At 41.9% G+C, this 22,266-nt stretch overlaps 2 protein-coding genes across 3 annotated transcripts in view; one reads left to right on the plus strand and one right to left on the minus strand.

Moving 5' to 3' along the window:
• Nucleotides 1-2,846, minus strand: part of PEX3 (peroxisomal biogenesis factor 3) — a 22,435-nt gene extending 19,589 nt beyond the window's left edge. The window contains exon 1 of the mRNA XM_057407057.1: nt 2,641-2,846. Within this exon, the coding sequence (XP_057263040.1) occupies nt 2,641-2,713 (73 nt within the window). The 5' untranslated portion in view covers nt 2,714-2,846. The remainder of the gene's footprint in view (nt 1-2,640) is intronic.
• Nucleotides 2,776-12,165, plus strand: ADAT2 (adenosine deaminase tRNA specific 2). Of its 2 annotated transcripts, XM_057407079.1 has the most exons (6): nt 2,776-2,901; nt 3,090-3,194; nt 9,383-9,533; nt 10,094-10,200; nt 11,827-11,899; nt 12,018-12,165. In XM_057407079.1, exons 1-6 carry the CDS (start codon nt 2,842-2,844, stop codon nt 12,056-12,058), a joined length of 537 nt encoding a protein of 178 aa, XP_057263062.1. In that variant the 5' UTR covers nt 2,776-2,841; the 3' UTR covers nt 12,059-12,165. The 2 variants fall into 2 exon arrangements, with proteins under 2 accessions (XP_057263062.1, XP_057263067.1); XM_057407084.1 differs by lacking the exon at nt 11,827-11,899.
• Nucleotides 12,166-22,266: the final 10,101 nt, after the last annotated feature.

Genomic DNA, 22,266 nt, shown 5'->3' on the forward strand with positions numbered 1-22,266 from the left:
GAGCTCTTATTTTATGAGGTTTGTATACGCATAAACAGAAAAATCTCTTGCAGTGCTGGGATTAACAGAAATTACACTGAGAGCCACTGCTAATGCACAAGGAATCCATCTTAGTAAACAGAGGAAAGACTACCAACCAACTCAGTTTGGTACAATTCTTCAGTGGCACAACACTGTACCAGTAATAATGTAGAGACTCCTCTGTAGCAATGCATCATTAAATATTCACATTAATCTCTGACCATGTGCCAGTTAAAGACTTAAAATCATTAAACTCTGATGTTCCATTTTCCTTGTTACATCCTCCTTCCCAGAAAATGCAGCTACAGCTATTAAAAAAAAAAAAAAAAAAACAACAAAACCAAAAAACAACCAACCAACCAAACAACAAACCACCAAACACCAGAGAGATGTAGGTTCCAGTCTCTGGTATTAAACCAGCAGATTTGGATGCTTTTCTTAAATCATTCAGTCACTTCCAATTATTCTACCTTCATATGAAAGCAGCAATGTGCAGTTGCATTCTACCTTTCAGTGTTAGGCAGCATTTTTGGAGGAGTTCTGATTTATTGGTGGCGGCATTACAATAGCTCCTGGAGTTATTTTAAGGTGCAAGCCATAACTTATATGTAGATGGCCAAAGCAGTCACGATTCAGCTGCTGAATAACTGTAATGCAATGCTCTGCAACAAACCCCTCCATCTCCCAGGGTGCCTTAAAATACCATGGTGCAAGTCACAGCTGGAGGCAGATAATGGTGTTCCTCTGCTCGTGGATACCTTGATTTACTACAGACTTTCAACTACAAAAAAGCAATTATCTACAGAGTCCTTAAATACCACATGGCTCAATGAAACACGTACTTGATCAATGATGCAGGCAGCAGCAGTACAGTTCAGTATTTTCAGCCAGAAGCTGAAATGCTTGTTAGATGAGGAGCATCTTGGGGTTCTTCTTTGGATTGGTCATATTTTGAATGACTTATCTTATTTTGTGATTACTTTTAAGTGTACTTCATCCACTCAGTAGCATTTTAGTGAAAGTGACACTGAACTATACATAAATAGCTCCAATTATAAGGTAAAAGCTGCAAATTCAGTTGTATCAGGCTGGCAGCAGGCTGTTTATACATGATGAACTTAGGATTTGAGTGTAGGACTACCAAGAGCGACAAGCTCCCCTAAATCTGCCTTCCCACCTGGATATTGATACATGTTTACTAGGTGAAACTGGGACAACTGATGCTTCCGCTACTCCCATTTGTCCTCCCACTACTCTCGTAGTTGATGGGGGAACAGCTTGCAGGTCACAGCTTGGTGTATTAAAGTAAATCTGTTGACTTAACATAGTGGGCTGTAAGCATGGTGGCTTAAAAACTGGTAATCATTAAATTCTGATGTACTTGCAGTCTCAGAAAACCTGCAGGTGAGGGGGGATGAATTGGAGAAGCAGACTGACAAGTGTTTCAGCAATCATCACCTAACATGTCATTGTGCATTAACTGGCCCTCTTTGGAAAAATGCAGAAGGAATTAATGCTGAAAGGATGCAGAGGACACAGCCACCAAGGCAAGTCAGAAATATACACAATTCACCATCACAAGAGGCCTCACCTGAATAAGAGACAAAATATACTGCAAAACCTTTGTAGCTCTTGGAATATTTAACTATGCAGGCAAGCTGCAGTAGGTATAAACAAATGCAAACTTTCCTTAGCAACTCTAATGTTTAATTCTGTGTCATTTGCATAAGATGTAAGCACACCTGATGATTGAGCTTGCAAAGACATGGCTGCACCTTCTGGGGAGTATCTAATCTCCAGCTGCATAATATGCTCTTATTATTAAACACAGAGACAGATCGGAGATGTTCCTTTAAATCTAATTCCAACTAAAAATAACCCTAAAATAACTCCAGGGAAAGGAGAAGCTTACCAGACTACAACCACCCTACAGATTAGACAAGAGTCGTAAGGAAGAAAGTACAACGTGAATAATTAATGTAAATCCTCTCCAGTAAAGTTTAGTGTCTGCAGTTGGTTTACACCTGACAATTGACCTCAATGCACAAATAACTTTCTTGAAGTACAGGCTTTTAGTCTCCACCCTAGAAATAATAACACAAGCGGCACCCACGCTTTGTGCAGTCAAACACTGCTTCAACCCAACACAAACCCCCGCCGCAGGAACACGCAGGAGGCTCGAATCCCTGCGGTTTAGGGCTTAAGGCTCGACGCGTCGATTTTCTCCCCTGCCCGTGAGAAAACCCCTCCCACCCCTGGGCTTCCCCAGAGCCGGTCGGTGGGCAGCTCGGTGTCACCAGCGAGGCGAGGGCCGCTCCACCCCGCGGCGGAGCTCCCTGCGCAACACCCCGCGGGGCCGGCCACGCGGGGACGAGGCCGGTCGGACCCGCTGCACCGCCGGATCGGTCACGCCCACGGCCGGCACCGGGCCCGTCTGGGGGCAGACCGGCTTCCTAACAGAAGGGCTCGGCGGCCGACGGCCGCCTCCGAGGGGGCCTCCCCGGCGGGAACCGGGAGCAGCTCAGCCACAGCGGAGAGGCCCCGCGGCACCAAGGCCGGTTCCGCTCCGGCCCCTGCTATGGCCCCCGCAGCCCCTCGGCTCAGCTGCCGAGCACTCACCGCCAAGGAAGGTGCCGAGGACGAGACATTTCTTCTTGTGCCGCTTGAGGAAACTCCAGAGGGACCTGAGCATCCTTCGTGCCCGGCCCGGCCGGCCCTCGCCTTCTCACGTCGGCGGAAGGGGCGGGGGCAGCGGCCCCGCCCGAGGTGCCTCGCCGCCCGGCCCCCCGGAAACACCGCCCGCGACCCGTCGGTGCCGGCATGGCGGCTGCGGAGGACGAGGCGGTGATTTTGGCCTGGATGGACCAGGCCCTCGATGTGGTCAGTGCGGCCGTGAGGGGTGCGGGGGGAAGTGTCGGGAGAGGCCTGACGGGAGCCCCGGGGCGGGCGGGCCGGGCCTACCTTCCCTCCCGGCAGCGGGTAGGGGGCGGGAGGACAGGGGCTTGCTCGTTAGAGCTTGGTACGGTAACGCTGTTGCTTGCTCCTCTCTGTGTGTGTGTGTCCCGCAGGCTAAAGAGGCGCTGGAGAAGGGGGAGGTTCCCGTCGGGTGCCTCGTGGTGCACCACGGCGAGGTCGTGGGGAGGGGCAGGAACGAGGTCAACGAGACCAAGAACGTGAGTTGGGGCGAGAGGTGTTCCCGGCACCCCAGTCGTACGCCGGGGGCAGCGCGGCCTTGCGGCTTCCCCGCCTTGTGGTCTGCACCCCGGTACTGGGCCAGCACGGGCGGGGTGGGGGGGGCGGGCAGTGTCATCCCGGTGGCGGGGCAGAGGACGAAGTTGGGAAGATCATAAAGCCCACCTCATATTGCAGGACTTCTCCTGAGCATCGTTTCTCAGATGGCTAGAAAACATCTTGGTTCCCAGTTTTGAACTCGTTATTTGTCCATTTATGTCTCCTTAGATCAGCATCATCCTTTATTTTACATAGCTTGGATGTATTTAGATTTTGAGCACATATTCCCTTTTGGCTTTTGTTTTTCCCTATTTTCCCCAAGCTGTCTGTTTAATCTCCTCTCAGAAGAAAGGTTTTCCTTCTGTGCTCCTGCTAATAATTATTGTATACATCCATTCCAGCTTTGATGCATGTTTCTTGAATTCACTTAACCAGAACTGTATACTTTATTCCAGATGGACTTTCTCTTGTGCCTTGTTTGATAATGCTTTCCATTCTTCCTGGAAGTAAGGCCACACATCTTTTCTGGAGCTTCCTTAGTCTTTTATGCTGTCTTGTTATTCTTCATTTGTTGTTTTTATTTTTTTTTATTTTAGTTTATTTTAATTTTATCCCATGTATGAGGCCATCTACCTCTTGAATGGCAGTCTGACCCTGTCTCTTGTGATGATATCTTTCATTATATGAAAGATGTGACATTATTGGTTGTTTTCTGTAGGTGTTTCTCCAGTTAATGCCAATGTCACAACTGAAAACATTTGAACAAAGTGATCTTTGAGCATCTTTGCTAGTTAGTTCCCTCTGGACAAGTATTTCCCCTTTCTTATCTTCTTTGCTTTCCCACCCTGCATGTCTCATGCTATGCTGTTTTCCCCAGACTGACACTAATTTCGTGTGTTGGCTGTGCCAGATGTGTTGTAAAAGTCCAGAGAGGTGAGACTGACAAATGTTTTTTCTAGGCAAGAGAAACACCAAGGAAAGTTACGAGGTTAATTTAGTATCAACTGTTTTATGCAAATCCACATTAATTTTCCTTTTATAGACTAGACCTTATAATACTACCTCCAAAATTTGTCATGTTGCCTGTTTCATTGTTGAGACTATCCTGGATCTGTAGATGTCAGGGTTGTATGTCCTTCCTGTTCTCATTGTGGTGACTCTATATGCTCTGCCAGGTTTCAGTCATGTGACACTCTCCCTTGATATATTAAAAGCATTGCTGTGAGACTCCTCATGCAGGAGTTCTTCAGTATTTTTCTGATGGAGGTGATCTATAAATTTGGGGTTTTGCACTTCATCCCTCTTCTGTGGCCTATACAGTTTCGTAAAGTCCTAGTTCTGTATCTCATATGCTATAATTTGTGCTTTCATGCTCTTATTTTGTCTTTTGAGCACAATCTCCATGTCATTTTTATTGAAAAGGCAAAATATTAATTTTGCTTTGGAGTAGTACTTGTATTTGAGCCTCATCTCAAGGTCACTGTAGTAGTTCTAACTCCTTTTTTTCAAGTTACATCTCAGGTTATTTTTACTTTATATGTAATTTGTTTTGCAAGGCTGATGTTTGGTTCCTTTAGCCTTTGCCTTCTGACCTCAAAAATTTAGCTTTATGATATACTGGCTTTTCTCACTCCTTGAAAACTTTTCCCCCACTTTTAAAAAATGATCATATATCCATTTAGATCTGCTGTCCTTCCCTCCAGTCCTGCTCTTGGGAATCACCTTGCCAGTAAGGCTTTGTGTCAGGTACATTCCTCCTTCTCCTTAAGTCCCTGCATCTTCTAACTGACTGGAGTTAACAGCAGGTAGTGTCTTTTTATGTGCTCTTTCATTCTATTCCTAAACTGCTTTTTTTGGCAAAAAAATTTAGTTGCTTTTTTTAAGTCTGTCTCTGGTCACCCTGCATACTTGGTTTCTGTCCTACATGTCCATAGTAGAACACATTAGTGCCAGAGATACTGCCTCTTACTCTGCAATTTATTTGCAAAATTATTGATCATCATCACGTTCTTACAGAAAAACGTTGCTGTTGGAAGGAGGGAGTTTGTACACAGCTGTGTTTGGTGTATTTTTATTTTTTTTTTGAGGAGCATGGCTGTGTCATCAGCAATTCAAAATAGGCATGCCATTACTTGTATTTATTGGGCAACAGTGCAACGAATATCTTTGTAGGACATTGGTTTTCAAAGGCCTGGCAGTACATTCACAAGCTTGTGCCAGAACTGGCAGCTCACACATTCACTTGTTCATAGCCTTTCCTTGGACCAACCTGATCATTTTCTTCCTTATAACACGTGACCCTTCCCAACTAAAACCGTTTTCCTGGGTATCTTTATTCCCATGTGTGATACAGTCGTTCACTTCCCACTAAAATGCTATCTGTCCTAGGTCCTTTGTTGATACATGCGGACTTCTCCTTTGTTATCTCATGTTGGGTCATTATAGCACATGTCTTTGTCCAGATCATCTTGCAAGTACAGAACATGATAATAAAAAATGAAGTATTGTTTGCATTCTTATATTGCCAATGAAGCCACAAGATAATACAGAACTTTGAGCTTTGGCCCCTGTTACTCTCACATGTTAAATCTGGTCTAAGAGTTAGAAGGTAAACTGTTCAGGGCAGTGATAACACCTTTATTTTTCTCCAGAACATTTGCCACAGTTTGGGGCGCTATTTCAAGTCTTTATTAAGGCTTTTTCCCCACTGACATCAGCTTCAGATGATTTTTCTTTGGACCACCATTTGCCACTCTCTCGTAATTCTCTTTTCCCTTGCTACTCTTACCTGTTTGTGTTTTCTTGGCTTTAAAATGGTGTGTAAGATTGGCGAACTAAAAAAAACCCAGGGGTTTATAGAAGCTTATGAATTGAGCCAGTGACTCAAAATGAAAATCACCTTTTTTTTTGTATGTTATTTTACACACAGCATGTCAATAAAAATACTATCTAGTGATAGTTCTACACAAAGTAAAATCTTAAGACAGACCTAGGAGGTCAGGTTTTCCCCCATATCTTGTCTTTAAGAGGGACCTTTAGCAGATGCTTAAGGAAGGACCTCAAGAAATGAGAGCAGAAGGTATCTTCCCCTTGCGTATCCTTTCCACTTGTGAAAGTGAATAGGTTAGAGACTTCCAGAACCCAAGAGTGTATCTGGATGTTTGCTTCTGATAGCTGTCTGTGCACATATCCTCCATGAATTTGTCTAAACCTTTTCTGAACTCATTTATGGTTTTGGCTTCCATAGCATCCTGTGGCAATGAGTTCCACAATTTAATTATGTGCTTTGTGAAAGAGTACTTCCTTTTGTTTGTTTTAAATCTGCTGCCTGATAATTTCATTGGGTGCCCACTTGTTATGAGAAATTATAAATCACAATTTACTGTTTGCTTTTCCACATCTTTCTTGATTTTTCTAACCCTCTACTGTAGTCATCTTAACTTGGAAAACTAATAACTGTATCTGGTGAGTTAAGAGGTGTAGTCTAGTTAGTGTTTGTACAGAGACTGTTCTGTAACTTGGATAACCCTTTCTCATGCTGTGGTGAGTTTGTCTTGGTGTTCCCATGTCTTCATGAGGTGAGATGACCAAATCAGTATGTAGTACTTAAGATGTGGATGCACTGGGATCTAGTAATACTCTGTATTAGCGTAGTCTCTTTTGTGTAGCTGTCTTCTATTGCCACAGAAGCCGGTATGACTTAGAGCAGCTGCCTGGCTTTTCTCAACTTGTACTCCTAGGATCAGCGGAGGCCTAAAAGCTGCTCAGTGTACTAGCTAAAAGCAGTGCCATAGGTTAGAGACATGTTTTACTCTGGTAATGAAGGCTTATCATATATATGCTTTCAATCCATGCTCAGGAGTCAAAAAGCCAGTACGGTATTCATGTCTCTTCTGATCTGAGGGGCACAAAAATAGACTAGCCACAACATACACTTTTGAGTTACTGTAGCTGTAGTGATTCTGAGGCATCTTTCTGCTGGAGCATGCACTGTGACTTCAGCTGGTGTGATCTCATTTATTCAACTAGGCAACCTTCATGGCAAGATTGCACTGGTAGGTCTGGAGGAATCATGCCTGCATACTGATTCAGATCCATGTTGTTATTCTGAGTGGGTTCATTACTCTATTAATTCAGATCACAAGTGCACTCATGGAATAAATTTCTTGATTGTGTCTGCTTAGCATGCCTTTTTTTCATGCCTCAGAGTTGGCAAGCTGTCTTCCTTTCAGATGAACCTATACTGAAAAGATGCACTCAGGAAGCATACCTAATGCACTCCAGCTTCTGCTGGGAATATACTGTCCATGAGACTACAGTGGAGCTAGGCAGTGTGAGCACCCCTGATTTGATGTTGAGTCCTCAGCACTGTTTTGGTTTACAGATACGCTCCCCTTGTACTACACTATCTGCTAATATAGGCATAGGCAACATAGCTCTCTGTAGGACTTTAGAAACATTATAAACAGTATTAAACTTACCACAAAGTCACTTACATGAGTCCTTTGCCATATATTGTGGAGCATCTCACAGTTATCACCCCAGATTTTCAAAGTGCTGAAACATTAACCCAAGGTCAGGTATTGAGATGAAGTTACCTAAGGTCACATAAAGACATGTAGCAGAGGTACAAGCACAATTTGTATTGATTCTTAGTCTAATGCCTGTGTCAAAAACTTTTTTTTTTTTCCCAGAACAGATTAAAAAGAAGGAAAATACTAACAACCTGAATTCACATAACCATCAGGCTTTGTAACTGGAGAGTCCTTAGCACTTTGTGGTACTTTTGCTATGACATTTGATAGGTAAAACATGCTGCCGCAAACATTTCAGAGCAATACGGAGACATTACTGGTTGTTTTTGTCTCTCTGCAATTAAAGTCAACACTTCCTGCTCCCTCTCTTTCTTTCTCCTTCCAGTACCTAAACGAGGGGTACATCAAAGCTGGAGAGGGACTTTTTACAAGGGCATGTAGTGATGGGACAAGGGGCAGTGGCTTTAAACTGAAAGAGGGTAAATCTACATTAGATATAAGGATATTAGATATACATTAGATACAAGGAAGAAATTCTTTACTATGAGGGTGGTGAGACACTGGAACAGGTTGCCCAGAGAAGCTGTGCATGTCCCATACCTGGAAGCGTTAAAGGCCAGGTTGGATGGGGCTTTGAGCAACCTGGTCTACTGGACTTGTGGCAGGTGGGTTGGAACTAGATGAGCTTTAATGTCCCTTCCAAACCAAACCATTCTATAATTCTATGATTCTGTTCAGATTTTTGTGCCATGCCTATTGCTGTGACCTCTGAGATACTTACAATTCAGTTGTCTTGGATTAAAAAAAAGATAAATCAATATTCTTATGTCTTTTTGCAATCAGGCATATGCTGCAATCCCTGCCTGTTACTTGATGGACCTATTGCACATGTATGTGTTCCCAGGCAGGATTAACTGGTGCAAACTGAAAATGCTGTGTCTACACAGTAGGCCAAGCAGTTCCAGAAACATACTGAAATTCTTGCATATTCACAGTGTGTTCATTCCCTGCAGGCACAGCAGCACTGTCAGAGGCAAGAAAAGGTACCAGCTAGGGGCAGTTTCTCAATCTTTCCAGAGAATGTATCAAGCCTGTGTTCTTGCTTTTGGAAGCACAGTGGGTTGGATCAGTTGTTCTAACAGGCTTTATGTGTCAAATAGAGCTTTCATGTCTTGTCTTGCTATGCTGGCATGACAGAGAGAGGAGAACTTCTGAGCAGACTCCTCTGCGTAGGAACAAGTAGAAATAAAAACTGGTTTGCACTTGTTCATCTTGTGTGTGTTGCATATGAGATTGAGGTTTAATATGTTCTTTCTTGGGCTGAATATTTCTTCTGCAGATGAAATTTCTTCAGTAACTTGAGCCAGCAAAGAGGTGTACTAAGAAGAGACTTCTCAAGAAAGCATTACATTATTTTCACTTAAGTGAAAATAATTGCATCATTAATAGATTAGGTGTTGGTCCATTGTGCCTTTGACTTGAAAGAATAATTTTATGACACTGCATTTTATGTCACTTGTATCTCTCTATAAGCGAGAAGCTTAAAGCTCTCAACCAATGCACGCCTTAAGAAAATGTTTATTTTTATATCCTAGGCTACTCGACATGCCGAATTGGTGGCAATTGATCAGGTCCTGGACTGGTGCAAGCAACAAAACAGAGATTATACAGAAGTGTTTGCCAACTCGGTAATGTACGTAACAGTAGAGCCTTGTATCATGTGTGCAGCTGCCCTGCGCTTGATGAGTATCCTTTCATGTTTATTCATGCTGGCAAACTGTGTGTCAAAATGTCACTGTTTTGGTCATGTGCCCACAGAGAAGGGCTTGACACTGTAAGGAAAAGCCAACAGGGATACCATCTTACTGCTTGTGAGTCTGTACCCATCTCCATTTACTGCATGGCAAATAGTGAGAGACTCAAGGATGAAAGAGGAATGGTGCAATTATGACAAACAACGGTTTCTCTTAGGGATGTAAAAATCAACTTTAGAGATACCTGTTACTACGTAAAACAAGTTAACCTCATTCAGTATTCAGCTTTAACACTCAGTAAATCACATCTTCTTATGCTTCTGCTGTGGGATTCATGCTTCTCCTTTCTGAGAAAAGCTGGATGTACATCTTCAGCAATACATCTTACATTATTCAGATGTAGCCTCTGATTTTATGAGGGAGGAATTGTAGTGCAAACTAATTTAGTTTGAAAAGTACAAGCACATGTTAGTGGAATTTAATGACTAAAATGAGGCTACTGTACTTCCTGCTTGCTTTTCACTTTAACTTAATACCTTAACTCATTCACATAAATTCCACGGGTCATATATGGCTGTCGAAATGAGCGATTTGGAGGCTGTGGCTCAGTTTTGAGCATCTCGTCTGATGATATGGTGGACTCAGGAGAACCATTTGAAGTAAGCTGTAAAATTTTTTTGCTTTTCTGCTAGTGTATTGTGCCTAGCTTTGTCACCATGCTTTGAGAATGTTATGCAGCAGTTTAAGAGGACTCGGATCAAAGTCAAGTAAACTTGACTTAACAAGAAAATAGCATAAACAAAATTAAGTCCTTAAAGAAAAGACTGCCTGACGACAGTCTTAAAATATTTGAAAGGATGCATCAAAGAGGAAAAGGAAGAATTATACTTGTGGAAAAAGGTAAGGAATAAGTATATCTAAAAGATGTGTAATACTTAAAACAGTGATTGTATGCGGCAGGAAGAGGTGAGGGAAAAATTAAACTGCAGCAACAGCAGTAACAGCACCTTACTAGATTACTGGGTTTTAGCTGAACCACTGAAAATGATTGTATCTTTGCTCCCAGTCTATCTATGTATGAGGTAATACACATTAGCTTAAACTTAATATAATGCAAATCCCCAAATAAGTACAGACTGGAGAAGTAGCAGAAGTGATTTAGTTTAGGTGTTGGGAATTTCCTGAACAGTAAGGATACTGAAGGGCTGCAACAGAGTGTTTGGGGAGAATGAGGCGTCTTTGTAATTCAAGAAAGGCTGGACAAGCATTTAGTGGAAGTATAGCGTACATAAATCTACATGCATGACAGCATTATACTAGTATACCTATACATATAGAGTATTTATAGCATTACATTGATTACATTATACACCACAGTAGATGATCCTGCCTTGTACAAGGACACTGATTAGGGTTATTAGGGTTCTTTTCCACACTTAAGCTTTCTGATTTAATGGATGTGAAAAACAAGTAATATATTTCAGCATTCTAAAAAAGTACTGAAGTGTGAAGGCTCAGAAGGAATTTTAGTCAGGAAGACAATACAGTTTGGCAGTCCAGTGTAAACATATTAAGCATCTTTCAGGATGGTTGTGAGACCAGCATCTGAATTAATTTGTACAGTCAGTACTGGAAGAGTGTTCATGTGCTAACACTGGCATGTGGTATTTAGGGTATTTATATGTTCAGAAGAAAGAAATCAGAAGATTCTTGCTATTACAAATCCTTCCTTTGTTTCTGTAGGCAGCTGCAGTGGGATATATAGGTGTAATTGTTTTCTAGTGTGGGTGGAGATTCATTTAGTGTTAGTGACATTTAAATGCTTTGTCATTAATATTCATGGTTGGAAAAATATCTTGGAAGGACTAAAAACGTCTGAGAGGTGACTGTTAGGAATAAAGGATGTGTGTGTGGACCAATGTTTTCTGAATCTTACCTATAATACCTACATGTATGTCTTACATTTCCAAGTGCTTGAAGAGTATATGAAGTATGCTGGAAATACCATCTTAATAAGAAAGAAGTTTAAGATTGCATAAAATTTTTATGTAAGTTACTAAGAAAGTTTGCTTTGCTTAACTTTAAGTTATTAGGCAAATAATTTAACATAGTGTTAAACATAGTGTTTTTCATAGGTATTAGGTGTTCAACCTGAAAAAGAGATTTTCTGACCCCTAAATAGACAGTACAGTTGTTTACAATTATTCTGTACTTAAGGCATTACTGTGAAGCATGGAATGTGTTATTCTCAGATGTGCTCATGAACATCATTCTAATTTGAACAGTGCATTTCTGGCTATCGTGCCAAAGAAGCAGTGGAATTGTTAAAAGCTTTCTACAGGCAAGAAAATCCCAATGGTAGGTTTCACATTAATGGACCTGTTCTGATCCCAACTTAATTCAAAAGAATGCTGGCACTGGTATTACTATAATTCACTTCTGATGTTTTTCCCCCCTTTCTATTTCTTCTTGGCAGCACCAAAATCCAAAGTACGGAAGAAGAACAATCGTAATTAGCCCTACACTGATGGGAGACAGAAACTTACCAAAAAATTATATGTGAAGGTTTCTTCAGTGTCCTTCTCTTTTAAAATGTCCAATTATATTATGTATAATGTTCTGTACAGAGTTTTTACTAATAGGGTATTTACTACCTGTTCCTGCAATTCTATGTATGTGATTTCTTTTATTGTGACCAGACAGATGAATAAGCGGCTGTTTCTAAACAGAGGAAAATTTATGGTTTAAGATCACATGTTTACAGCCAGATGTATTTTTTCATAGCACTGGTTGACTCTGTCATTTCCATGTACTTTGCTTGGCCATGCAGTAATTTATAATCCAGAAGAGGGCCTTACAGTTCCACTAATGAATTAAGAATACAAGTTCAGTTCAATCTTGATTGTATACCTCTTAGTGGATACTTCTCTTAAGCAACAAACTGTTAGTAGTTTTTTTGGCTGATTTCAGACATTTGAGAAATGCCCTAACTTTTTTTAAATGTGAAAAAGAGTGGCTCAAATTTTATGACTGTAAAAACTGAATACAATGAAACCTTTTAAATATTTAAATAAATACTTTCAAAAAGAGCATTAAAATCAATAATTTGTTACCATCACTCCTAATAGCTTAGAATTTGTATTTTGTGTATTTATTTATTGTTTACAAGGTCACATTACAAGAAGCATTTTTACCATACTAGCTATTTTCAGAGTTTAGACGGTTTATTTCTTTAACTTAAGCCGTTTACCTGATGTTTGTGACCTATCCTATTCTCCTGACTGTTACTTACAGTGCTCTTTGAGTCTTTTCCTTTCCATAAGCAAAAGAAGTTCTGACTTGTTGTGGGCGATTTGTAGATTTCATCAGCTTTGGAGCTACCAGAGCTCATGAACCGAACAGCTAATCTGGAAAAGCTGTTGAGGAAAAGACTATTTAATGACTGTGATGGCTTTATTGGAATGAAGTGGTCAAACCACATTAGGGTATTTGGCTGATGATACAAGACAGCTATTTATCTATACAGATACATACATTCAGTCATCAACTGGACCATAATTTTCTTATACCTTGAAGAAATCAGTGAAGTGCAAATCAAGTGAAGATGTTAGACTTCTGGCTTGTTAATGACATCAGTGGCAGTAAGAGTTGGAGCCTACATATTGTTTTGGACCAGGACCTAAATCTCCCAGCATTTATTCTTCTGCAGGTGGGTTAAGAACACTTTCCTTGCACAGTGCCTTCTGTAAAAGAAAAATGTTAGCATTTAGATAGTGTGGCAGTAGGAGCCATGTAAGTAAGCATCCAATTCTGCAACCCTCAGACATGGAACAAGTCAGTAGTAATCTGTCACTTAAAAACATCCAAGTCCCGTTCAAAGGCAAAAGAAACTGAAGACGGTCACAAAAGAAAAATTTCTCTTAAGAGTGATCCAGGGTAAAAATGTGCATCTTAGTAAAAGGGCATGAAAGAGGAATAACATAGCAAGCTAAAAACTATGGTACTACAGAAAGGTTATAAAAGATGTTTCTTTTTGATATTTAGTCCAATGTGTGAGCGAAAACACCTAGTCTAGTATTAAGAGGCACATTTGGATGTGCGTGGGGTTTAGGTTTTTTGTTGTTTTTTCCTGAAGTTTAATAATTAGCTTCGGGAACGTACTGCTAAAAGATTACACTGAAAGCAAAAATGTAACCCGTTCTTAAAATCCTGTTACTTAGGTGAGGAAGAACCCATGCAGACACACAGGTATTCTTTTAAAAGAAATTAACTTATATTTGAAGATGAGCTGCTCATCTGAGCCATGGCATAGCATGACATCTGGACAACTCACACTTGAGCAAGTCTCCTCCTCTCCCCACCTACCCAGCAGTGCTGTCCTTCCTCCCTGCAAACAGCCAGGCTCCCACCACAGCAGCAGCAGCAGCTCTGGCAGCAGGAGCCTTCATTCACCACTGCCTTCAGAAGCATGCCTGGGACAGTTGTCGCTGCCAGATGTGCTGCAGCTCTTCCTCACCATGAGGTTTGAGTTTGCCAGGGTCATTTAGAGTTGAATTCACCAAGTTGAGCTCTTACCGAGAAATTACAGAGACCCTGGGCAGAAGGCTCTAGGTTCAGGTACAGAGAAACATCATGGCTAAGCTCAACACAGGGGCTGGAAGAAAGCGGGAGGCAGATCTCAGGCTTTGGCTCTAGGCCTGAAAAAGCATCAGGAAAAACAACTTTAATTGTTACTGCTACCTGGAAAACTCAGAGCAGCAGCTTACAAATGATGCTATTCATTTTCACCGTGCCTTTACTTATTTTTATCTATTTGTGTCTAGGTTACTAGCAGGCCTTGAGAGCAGCAGTAAATACATTCAGTTGGTTTATTTAAAGAAGCTTAAACGCTTCACACCACCGTTTTCCCCTTGCTGCTTGATAAATAAATACATAGGCTTCAGCGTTACATTTACCTTGGACTGCATTTTTGCCAGTTCATCACAGGTAAACATGATTTTTATTTCAGCCTTTCGTTTGCTTGTCAATAATCCTGACATCAGAATATATTGAACCAGCTAGGAGGGCAAGGAAGCAAAACAACACAGCTTTGTCTCTGCTAAACCAATTACAATTGACAATCCAAGGCTATAATAAATATGTCTTGTGACTTGCACACTAGAGGAGAGTCTGAATTTAAATTATAGCTTTGCGTTTTGAAATGCTCACTGATCCATTCCATTCCCATTAAGAGCAGCTTCCGCTCTGCAAAATTAAGTGATATCTTTACATGACAGTTTAATTTATTTTTCGATATGCACATTTATGGTGTTCCTCCATTAAGCTTTTGAAATGCCTGTAGGTCCTATGCATTAATGTAAATGCGCCATGGCCCCTAATTACCTTTGGCAGGCTCAGGGCACTGATAAAAAGATTATACTTTTAAAAACTAAAGCCTTGAAACTTCCCCAGCGCTTGGCAAGAAATCTGTTTCTGTGTTTTATTTGGAGCCGGGCTTGGGAGCCTGCAGCCAACAGCTCCGGTGTAGGCTGTAACTGCTACATTTGAGGAGAAAATACAGTTGACACTAAACAAGTGAAGGGGAGAGGAAGACAATTAGTGCGAGAGTCCTAGAAGCAGGTTTTTGTTTGTTTTGCCTTGTGGCTGCCAATATATTCTCTTATCATTAAAGTGCATCTAGAAATTGGTTATTTTCTGTGAAATCATTTTGCAAAGCATGGATCTTTGTCTTTTTAAGGGGCTGCCCCAAAGTGAGTTTATCTTCCTTTTTCACAATAGCTCTGCGCTAGCCAAGAATGCTGGATTCTCCCTTTGCCTCCTCCTCCTCCTTCCTTTCTAAAAATGATTTTTTCAGGGAAATGTGGAATTCAGAGAAGTTTGAGGGAGAGCAGATGGCCAACAATGATCCAATAGGGTGTAAAACCTCAGTTAGGTAGTCACTTGGCAGGCAAGTACAAGTGAGCCCATGATGTTTCCATAGTGATGTTTTCACATGGTGCCTTCCTTTTGTCTTCAAAAACTGAAGTGATTACAAAAAAAAGAAAAGGGGGGGGGGGGGGGGGGGGGGGGGGGGGAGAGTCAGGGAATGAAATGTAAAATGAAGGGCTCTCTAAACCTGAACATTTAGTGTGGTATAATTAACTCTGCCCTTCCTGGGACAGAGATGTGGGCTTATTGCTGCTTTCTGGCTGAAGAGCAATGCACTGACCTCAGGTACAGTCCTGCCCACCAGCTTCAGCTGCTGTGATCCTTGTGGGAACTGCTGGATAAAGTAGGGACAGCTTCTGAAATGAAGACGTGACTCAGATGGTAGCGCTCTTGGAGGGGCAATTGCTCAGGCACCGACTTTCGTGGTGTCAGGATTTCACATTTCCATCTAGGAGGTTTGCCATGGCGCTTCTCTGACCTTCAGAGCTTTCTTTACATGCATGGAGGCAGCATGTTAAAATTGATGCTTCCCATGACTTCAATTCCTACTTTCTCTTTAGAAGTCAGAGTTAGCCATTACAGTCACGTTAATTTGTGAGGCTATAAACAACTGCTATTATCTGTACAGCCACAACGCACAAGAGAAAAGATTTGTAGGGAGAGGCCATGTTTTTTTATTAAGCCAAAGTTGGTTGGGGAAAAAGCAGGCAAGTTTTTCAAAAACCAGCCATAGGGACACCGAGTTCAAAAGCTTACCAGCTTTTCCCACACCTAATGAAAGCAAAACAGCAATAAATACTTGTTTGTAAATGTCATCTCCCTGCAACCCTTGCTTTTTGTTAAAATAAATCTGGACAAATTTGACTATTAGTTGGTCTGAGCAGGAAAAGAGGTTGTGGGAGGCTGGACTTTGTGGTTAATTCTACTCCTAACTCCCCAGCAGACCCTTCCACTGCCTCTGCAGAGAGATCTGTGAGGACCCAATGCAATTTTCCCTTCCCAAAAGCCTCCCAGCAAGGTGCTGAATGCAGCAGCTCCTTTACCGAGCCCCTCACCCTTGAGCAGGGAGACTCTCCCAAGGAAAGGCAACTCCCAAGCAGGAGTGCTGTGGGATGGGGAGGAAGAGTAGTTCACATTGCCTGTGGCTTATGAATCCCAGCATGAGCTCCCCTGATTGCCATGGTACAAGCAAATGCAGTCAGTTTAGCCTGGGAACAAAGGTTCCTAATTGCCCTTCTGTGCTCTGGCCTCACTTGTACCCTCAGAGCTCCCCGGCAAGGAAGCCCTCTGCTTGTGTAGTGGCCAGGCTGTTGCTAAATCTCCTGGTGCTGGAGACAGCAAATGCTTTCTTTTTTTAATGACTACATCTTTTTTTTTTACCCTCTGCAACTTTCCCAGCCATGCTGTGCAGCACTTGTACTGGCAGCAGCCTGAAAGAATCATTCAAAACCATACCTGTTTAGTGCACTTTTTAAATGTGTTTATCCCATCAGGGAGCTCCACTGGAATGCTCGAGCTGCCAGTGACAGTGGGGGGGGGGGCTGAAAGCTTTCAGCCATGGTTGCAACAAAACCTTAGTTACTTGCAAGACACTTCATGGCATTTCCACCACAGGGATCATCTGGCAACGTCAGTGTGGGCAGCTGCAGCTCAGGGAGGTTTAACCAGTGGATTTACCTACAGATTTACGGAGTCCTTGCAGGGCTGCTGCGCTGCAGAGGGCAGTGAGGGAATAGAATTGCAGGGGGTTGAAGCTGGGCAAAGTGGAGCGGCTCAGACTCTTTCCCATCTTTACCTTAACCCTGTGCCATGGCTGTTTCCGCAGTGCTTACTCACTGCCCGAAATCTTACTCAGTTTGTTCCTGCAAAGTATGGGAGAATCAAGGCAGGGGAGTCTTTATACTCTGCAGCAGAGCTACAGAGCACTCCCATTTGGAGTCACCTGCCTGTGCATTTCAGATTTTAGACCAGCATCAGGCGGCGCTATTCTGTAGCCATCAGCACTTGCCTGTGTGCTGAAGCTGCAGTTACAAACCTAACCCCAAAGCATCTCTGTGTCTGGTCCAGTGCTGATCTTGACATGGCTGTGCTGAGGAACACGCCTCCCTATTGATCTCACGCAGGTTTTTTTCATGTTGCACCCTCTTTTGTCTACTATTGCCCCCTAAAACCAGCCAGGAGCTGTGCTGTGTAGCTGAGGCGCTGCAGCGGAGGGGAGCCTCTGCCCTCCTACCTTTCTGCTGCTCCAGCTAGAATAACACCAGCTACCAAGAAGGAATAACCCAGAAGGAGCCTAATGAAACAGCAATCTGGCATTAAGATGTGTATATAGTTGCCATTTGTTAAACTGACAGATGACATTTGGAACATGAAGCCCCTATTCATTTTTTAAAGCTAAATACTTTCTTGAAATAAAGTGTTTGCCATTAGTGTTAAAGCTGATTTCCAGCCCAGCCAAGGCCAGCTGTGCCTTTACACTTTTCTGGGCAGAAGGTCAGATTCTTAGAAGCTGTAAGATTTATTTTGGGTGGGGTTATTTTTTGCAATGATCTGGACAATTCATGAACAATAAACAGTCACTTGCCTCCCAGCTTACCTTGGACACTACCTTTATGTATTTTTCCCTGCTCCTTTTCCATGTAAAATTCTTTATACAAGAGAAAAAACAGAGTTTTAATAATCAGGTTTTAATCAACTTGAATTTCTTCATCTGCTACCTAGTCCCACTTGTCTGCATTTTATCTACAACAAAAAAGGTGCTAAAGGGAAGCTCCAAACACCTTCAACAGTAGTTTAAAATGTGTTCATGAGCAACAAAGACTCACTTTCCTAGAAACAAATACTTCAGACGCTATATTTTAGGAACAGTTAAGAGTGTGAAGGGACTCGACTCATCCAAATCAAAAGCACAGAAATCATGGTAAAGATGCGATATTCCTTTACACCTTCAAATTGCTGTCAACACTTTCAATAGCATACTTACGATAACTTCCATTCCCAGCTCCAGGAATACTCAGAAGAAATAGGTGCCCAAACATTATCAAAGTTATGCTCTTAGACAAGTACTTGGCTGTTACCTCATATGCTTCTTTATCAGTTTTATTGATAAAGGTTCAGAGAACTCATCTGACTGCTGTTTATTGAATGTCTTTTCAAAGTAACTCCATTTTAACACTAGGATGTCATTCCACCACTGCTATGCTGCCACTTCAGCATAGTTTTTGCACACAAAAGAGCAAAAATTAAGCCTTCCAATATGCAGAAAAGATGATAATAGATGGCTACTATTGACTGAAGGGAGGGAAGCACCTTCCTTGGGTATATGCCAGGCACAAGTGTGTAAAAGCATAGTTTTCTCTCACATCCTAAACCAAGGTTGGCAAAAGGTAAAAGTCTCTTGACAGATGCTTTCACCAGCAGCTAAGGCAAGAGATGCTGAGAGCATGGCCAGCAACAACCTTGTCAATCTACATCAGATACGCCAGGAGTCACAGCCACACAGGAGCCACAGGAGGAACAAGAGCCTACAGAATCTTTGAGTCACAGCACAGGGACGCTTGCTTTCTTTAAGTAAAAAGAATCTTAAATGATTTACATATGAATTGCTTCTAATGAGGACACACGTCTCAGTTTTCCAGCAGACTTTCAACAAGGCCAAAATTAAGGATACAATTACATTGCAGAATACTAGACTGAGATCTTCATGGTTTTTATGTCAACAGTGAAGTCAGCCACTGCTGGTGGGTGGGAAGCAGCTCTTTAGGGATGTTGAGCTGGTTGATTTTCTGATTACTTCAGAGAATTTTAAAAATAGCAAATGATAATAACAGGCCTAAAGACTCTGTAACAGCTTTCTGATTAATGTGAACCTCAAGATATAGCTGAGTTCTCGTCCGTAAGGTAAGCTGTTCAGGCATTTTCTCGATGCTATTTTAACCTGTGTCTTCTGAGTCACATTAGTCAAAAGAATTGGCCTGTAATTTAATTATTGCAAATGGTGCATCAGTGAGTTATTTCCTAGGAAAGAGAGTTAAGAAAACCCAACAGTGCAATTAATGCTGAAATGGAACCCTTTTGCTTTGGCCTTTTGAAAATTTTTCCGTATGACAGGAGCCAAGTGAGACTGAAAGAGTTCAGAAAATTCTATTAGAAAGCCATCTTCACCCGGAGCTTTCCCAGAGACCAGGGGTTTTATTACTCCTTTTTATTTCTTCCTCTGCTTTTGGACTACCTAACTGTTCCCTAATTTCCTGCAGAATTGTAAGTATTTCCAATTCACTGTAGAGACCTTGAGCCTGTTCAGCTGTGCAAATGGCTCAGATTAGTTAAAACATTTTAGAATGCAAAAGAGATGTCCTTAAGGGCCACAGGGTTTCTAGCTTGTACAACATATGACCATGCACAGGAATCACATAACAACTCTGTGCTTGCTTTCTTTCCCGAGCTGTACTGCCAGCAGTTCCCAGACATTTCCTCATAGCTCCTAGTTTCTGGTTTTCCACCATTTTGCAAGCAAAGGAGTCTCTACTTTTGTTGCCCATAGAAAATGTAAGTAGGATGCACTTCTGCATCTGAGTCCCATTAAGCAAGACACCCTCATTATGTTGCTTCTTCATAACCACACAGCTTGATCATTTAGAACAGTAACATTTAGGACCTGAGCAGATTAATCAACACAATCAGCAGCATAAAGAGTTCTTGGTGGAATTCATGGACTCTCCCAAGCTGAGGCAAGGAGCCTGGGAAGGTTTTTAAGCCCTGTTATGTCTGAAAGCACTATGCTCTTCACCTCATGGTAAGTTCTGTGATCCACCCCTCCAGCCTTCCCTCTATACTGTCATCTTTCAACTCCACCACGTCTTGTGGGTACTTTGGGGCACCCACCCTCTACAGATGAAAAGCAGCCCCTGCTGCACCTGCCAGTGGGCTGAGTCTGCCCATGCCCGACTCATCCAAAACATTTTTGACACACATTAAGATGGTGAGTGTGACTGGACTTTTTCCTTCAGAGTTCTCATGAACATAGCTTGTGGCCATTCAAGGTGGGTGCCATCAGCTGTACAGATAGCACACGAAGTTTGAATTCGTGAATGAACTTAAGAGCCCTCTTACAGGCACTGAGCTATATTGTGTGCAAAGACTCTGCCACTTAGCAACTCAGCTGAACTAGGCTACCATTGCCTTATCACTTTCTAAGCAGTGCCTCCTAGGGATAGTATTTCATAAAATATCCAAGTGCTATTTTAATTTGGTCTCTCAGTGTGCTTATCTTCTGCCTGACAAAATAAAGAGATCAGAAATAGAGGGGAATAGGAAAAAAAGGGCACAGAAAGAAAAAAAAATCTAAATAAACATGAAAGATCTGGCAAGTCAGAGCAACACAAATGAAAAATGCTAATACACAACAACATTAAAGCCTCGATCCTGTGAAATGTGTAGGGCACACATGGGAGTCCATTTTACTTACAAGGAAAGAAAACAGTCCTATTTCCAATACATTTATCTTCTAATTTCCTTTTGCTAAAAACATGTTTGTTAAATTAATTTCATTGGGAAAAGGAAAGAGAAATGGGTGCAGTGGAGCTGGAGGAAAAATAAATACTAATTAAAAAAGACCTATGCACCCACAGAACATAGTGGAGACCAATTTTTCACTCTTCAGCTGTTTCTGGAGGCTGAAGGAGAACAAATGGACTGAACTGGTTCTATCCTCCGTAGCAGGTTGCACCAGAACATCTGCACCCTTTGTCCTTCAAGGTAGACAGCAAGACACAAGGAGATGTACTTATAAATGAGCCACACAGGCTACATATGTCAGGATTTTTTACTTGATTTTTACTTGATCTTTAATACACGTGATATCTGTGGAGATTCCAAATCTGGCATGCCAAAGCCTGGGATTGGACTGGATGCAATCTTTCTGCTGTGGGAGAGCTATTTCTACTGGGCTCTGCTCTCCACCACTTCTAGAAACCATGAACCAATGCTTGTGCTGGCAAGCGGCTTCACTACCCCAGGTAGACTCACAGTGTGACACCCTACCAGCTATAAAAATTCTGTCTACCCTTCCCTCATTCCCTAGAATTCATGCTGGCTCAATGTACCTATATCCCACTGGATTCAGACTGTATTTATTTGGCTGCACACCCCTGCTCCCTGCAGTGAGTGTACAGCAACCAAGCTGGGCTTTGATGATTTCACTGTGCTTGTTCTGCCCAGCGCACACAAGCTCACAGCCTTAAAGGCTGTGTCCATCACAGGATCCATATGTTAGTACATCACACATGTGTTTAGTTTTAAGACAATTCAGATGCGTGCTTGACTGATAGAGAAAACACACCTTTTGTTCCCAGGGTATGTATTTTCAGTGTATCCTAACCGGGCATAGTTTTCAGATCCTGTGTCTGTTCCCGAGATGCCAAAAGCAGATGATCCGGTTCTCAGCGTCTTTGCCTAGAGAGACATAAATCACATCATATATATTATTTCTTCACATGTTGTGTCATTTGCTAAACAATTAAGTGTGTGCTGCTGAAGGATTTATAAGTGAACCAAGGCTACACATAATGCAACTTCACAGCAAGAGATGACAATGCAATTCTTTAATACTGTAATATTACATTTGATGTAAAACCAGCTGATGCAAAATCAATTCCATATTAAATTGTGTTTTCCTTTTCAGTCCTTTTAAACTTAAAAAAAAGTGGGAAAGGTACCAACAGCTCATAAATAATCTCTAAATAATGTTTTACAGATGGATGACAAGTGGCATTCTCACAACCCCATATTTATATTAA

The sequence above is a fragment of the Pezoporus wallicus genome, unplaced genomic scaffold (genome assembly GCF_028554395.1).
Source record: "Pezoporus wallicus isolate ANWC-B61680 ecotype Strahan unplaced genomic scaffold, APGP_CSIRO_Pwel_v1 contig_3817, whole genome shotgun sequence".
NCBI classification, from domain to species: domain Eukaryota; kingdom Metazoa; phylum Chordata; class Aves; order Psittaciformes; family Psittacidae; genus Pezoporus; species Pezoporus wallicus.

What these genes read in the sequence shown, in the direction of transcription:
- ADAT2 (XM_057407079.1), top strand. Translation starts at nt 2,842, where the DNA reads ATGGCGGCTGCGGAGGACGAGGCGGTGATTTTGGCCTGGATGGACCAG. An exon ending in AGCTGCCCTGCGCTTGATGA is followed by an intron (nt 9,534 to 10,093) that starts GTATCCTTTCAT and finishes ACTCATTCACAT; the next exon opens with AAATTCCACGGGTCATATAT. An exon ending in CAGGCAAGAAAATCCCAATG is followed by an intron (nt 11,900 to 12,017) that starts GTAGGTTTCACA and finishes TCTTCTTGGCAG; the next exon opens with CACCAAAATCCAAAGTACGG.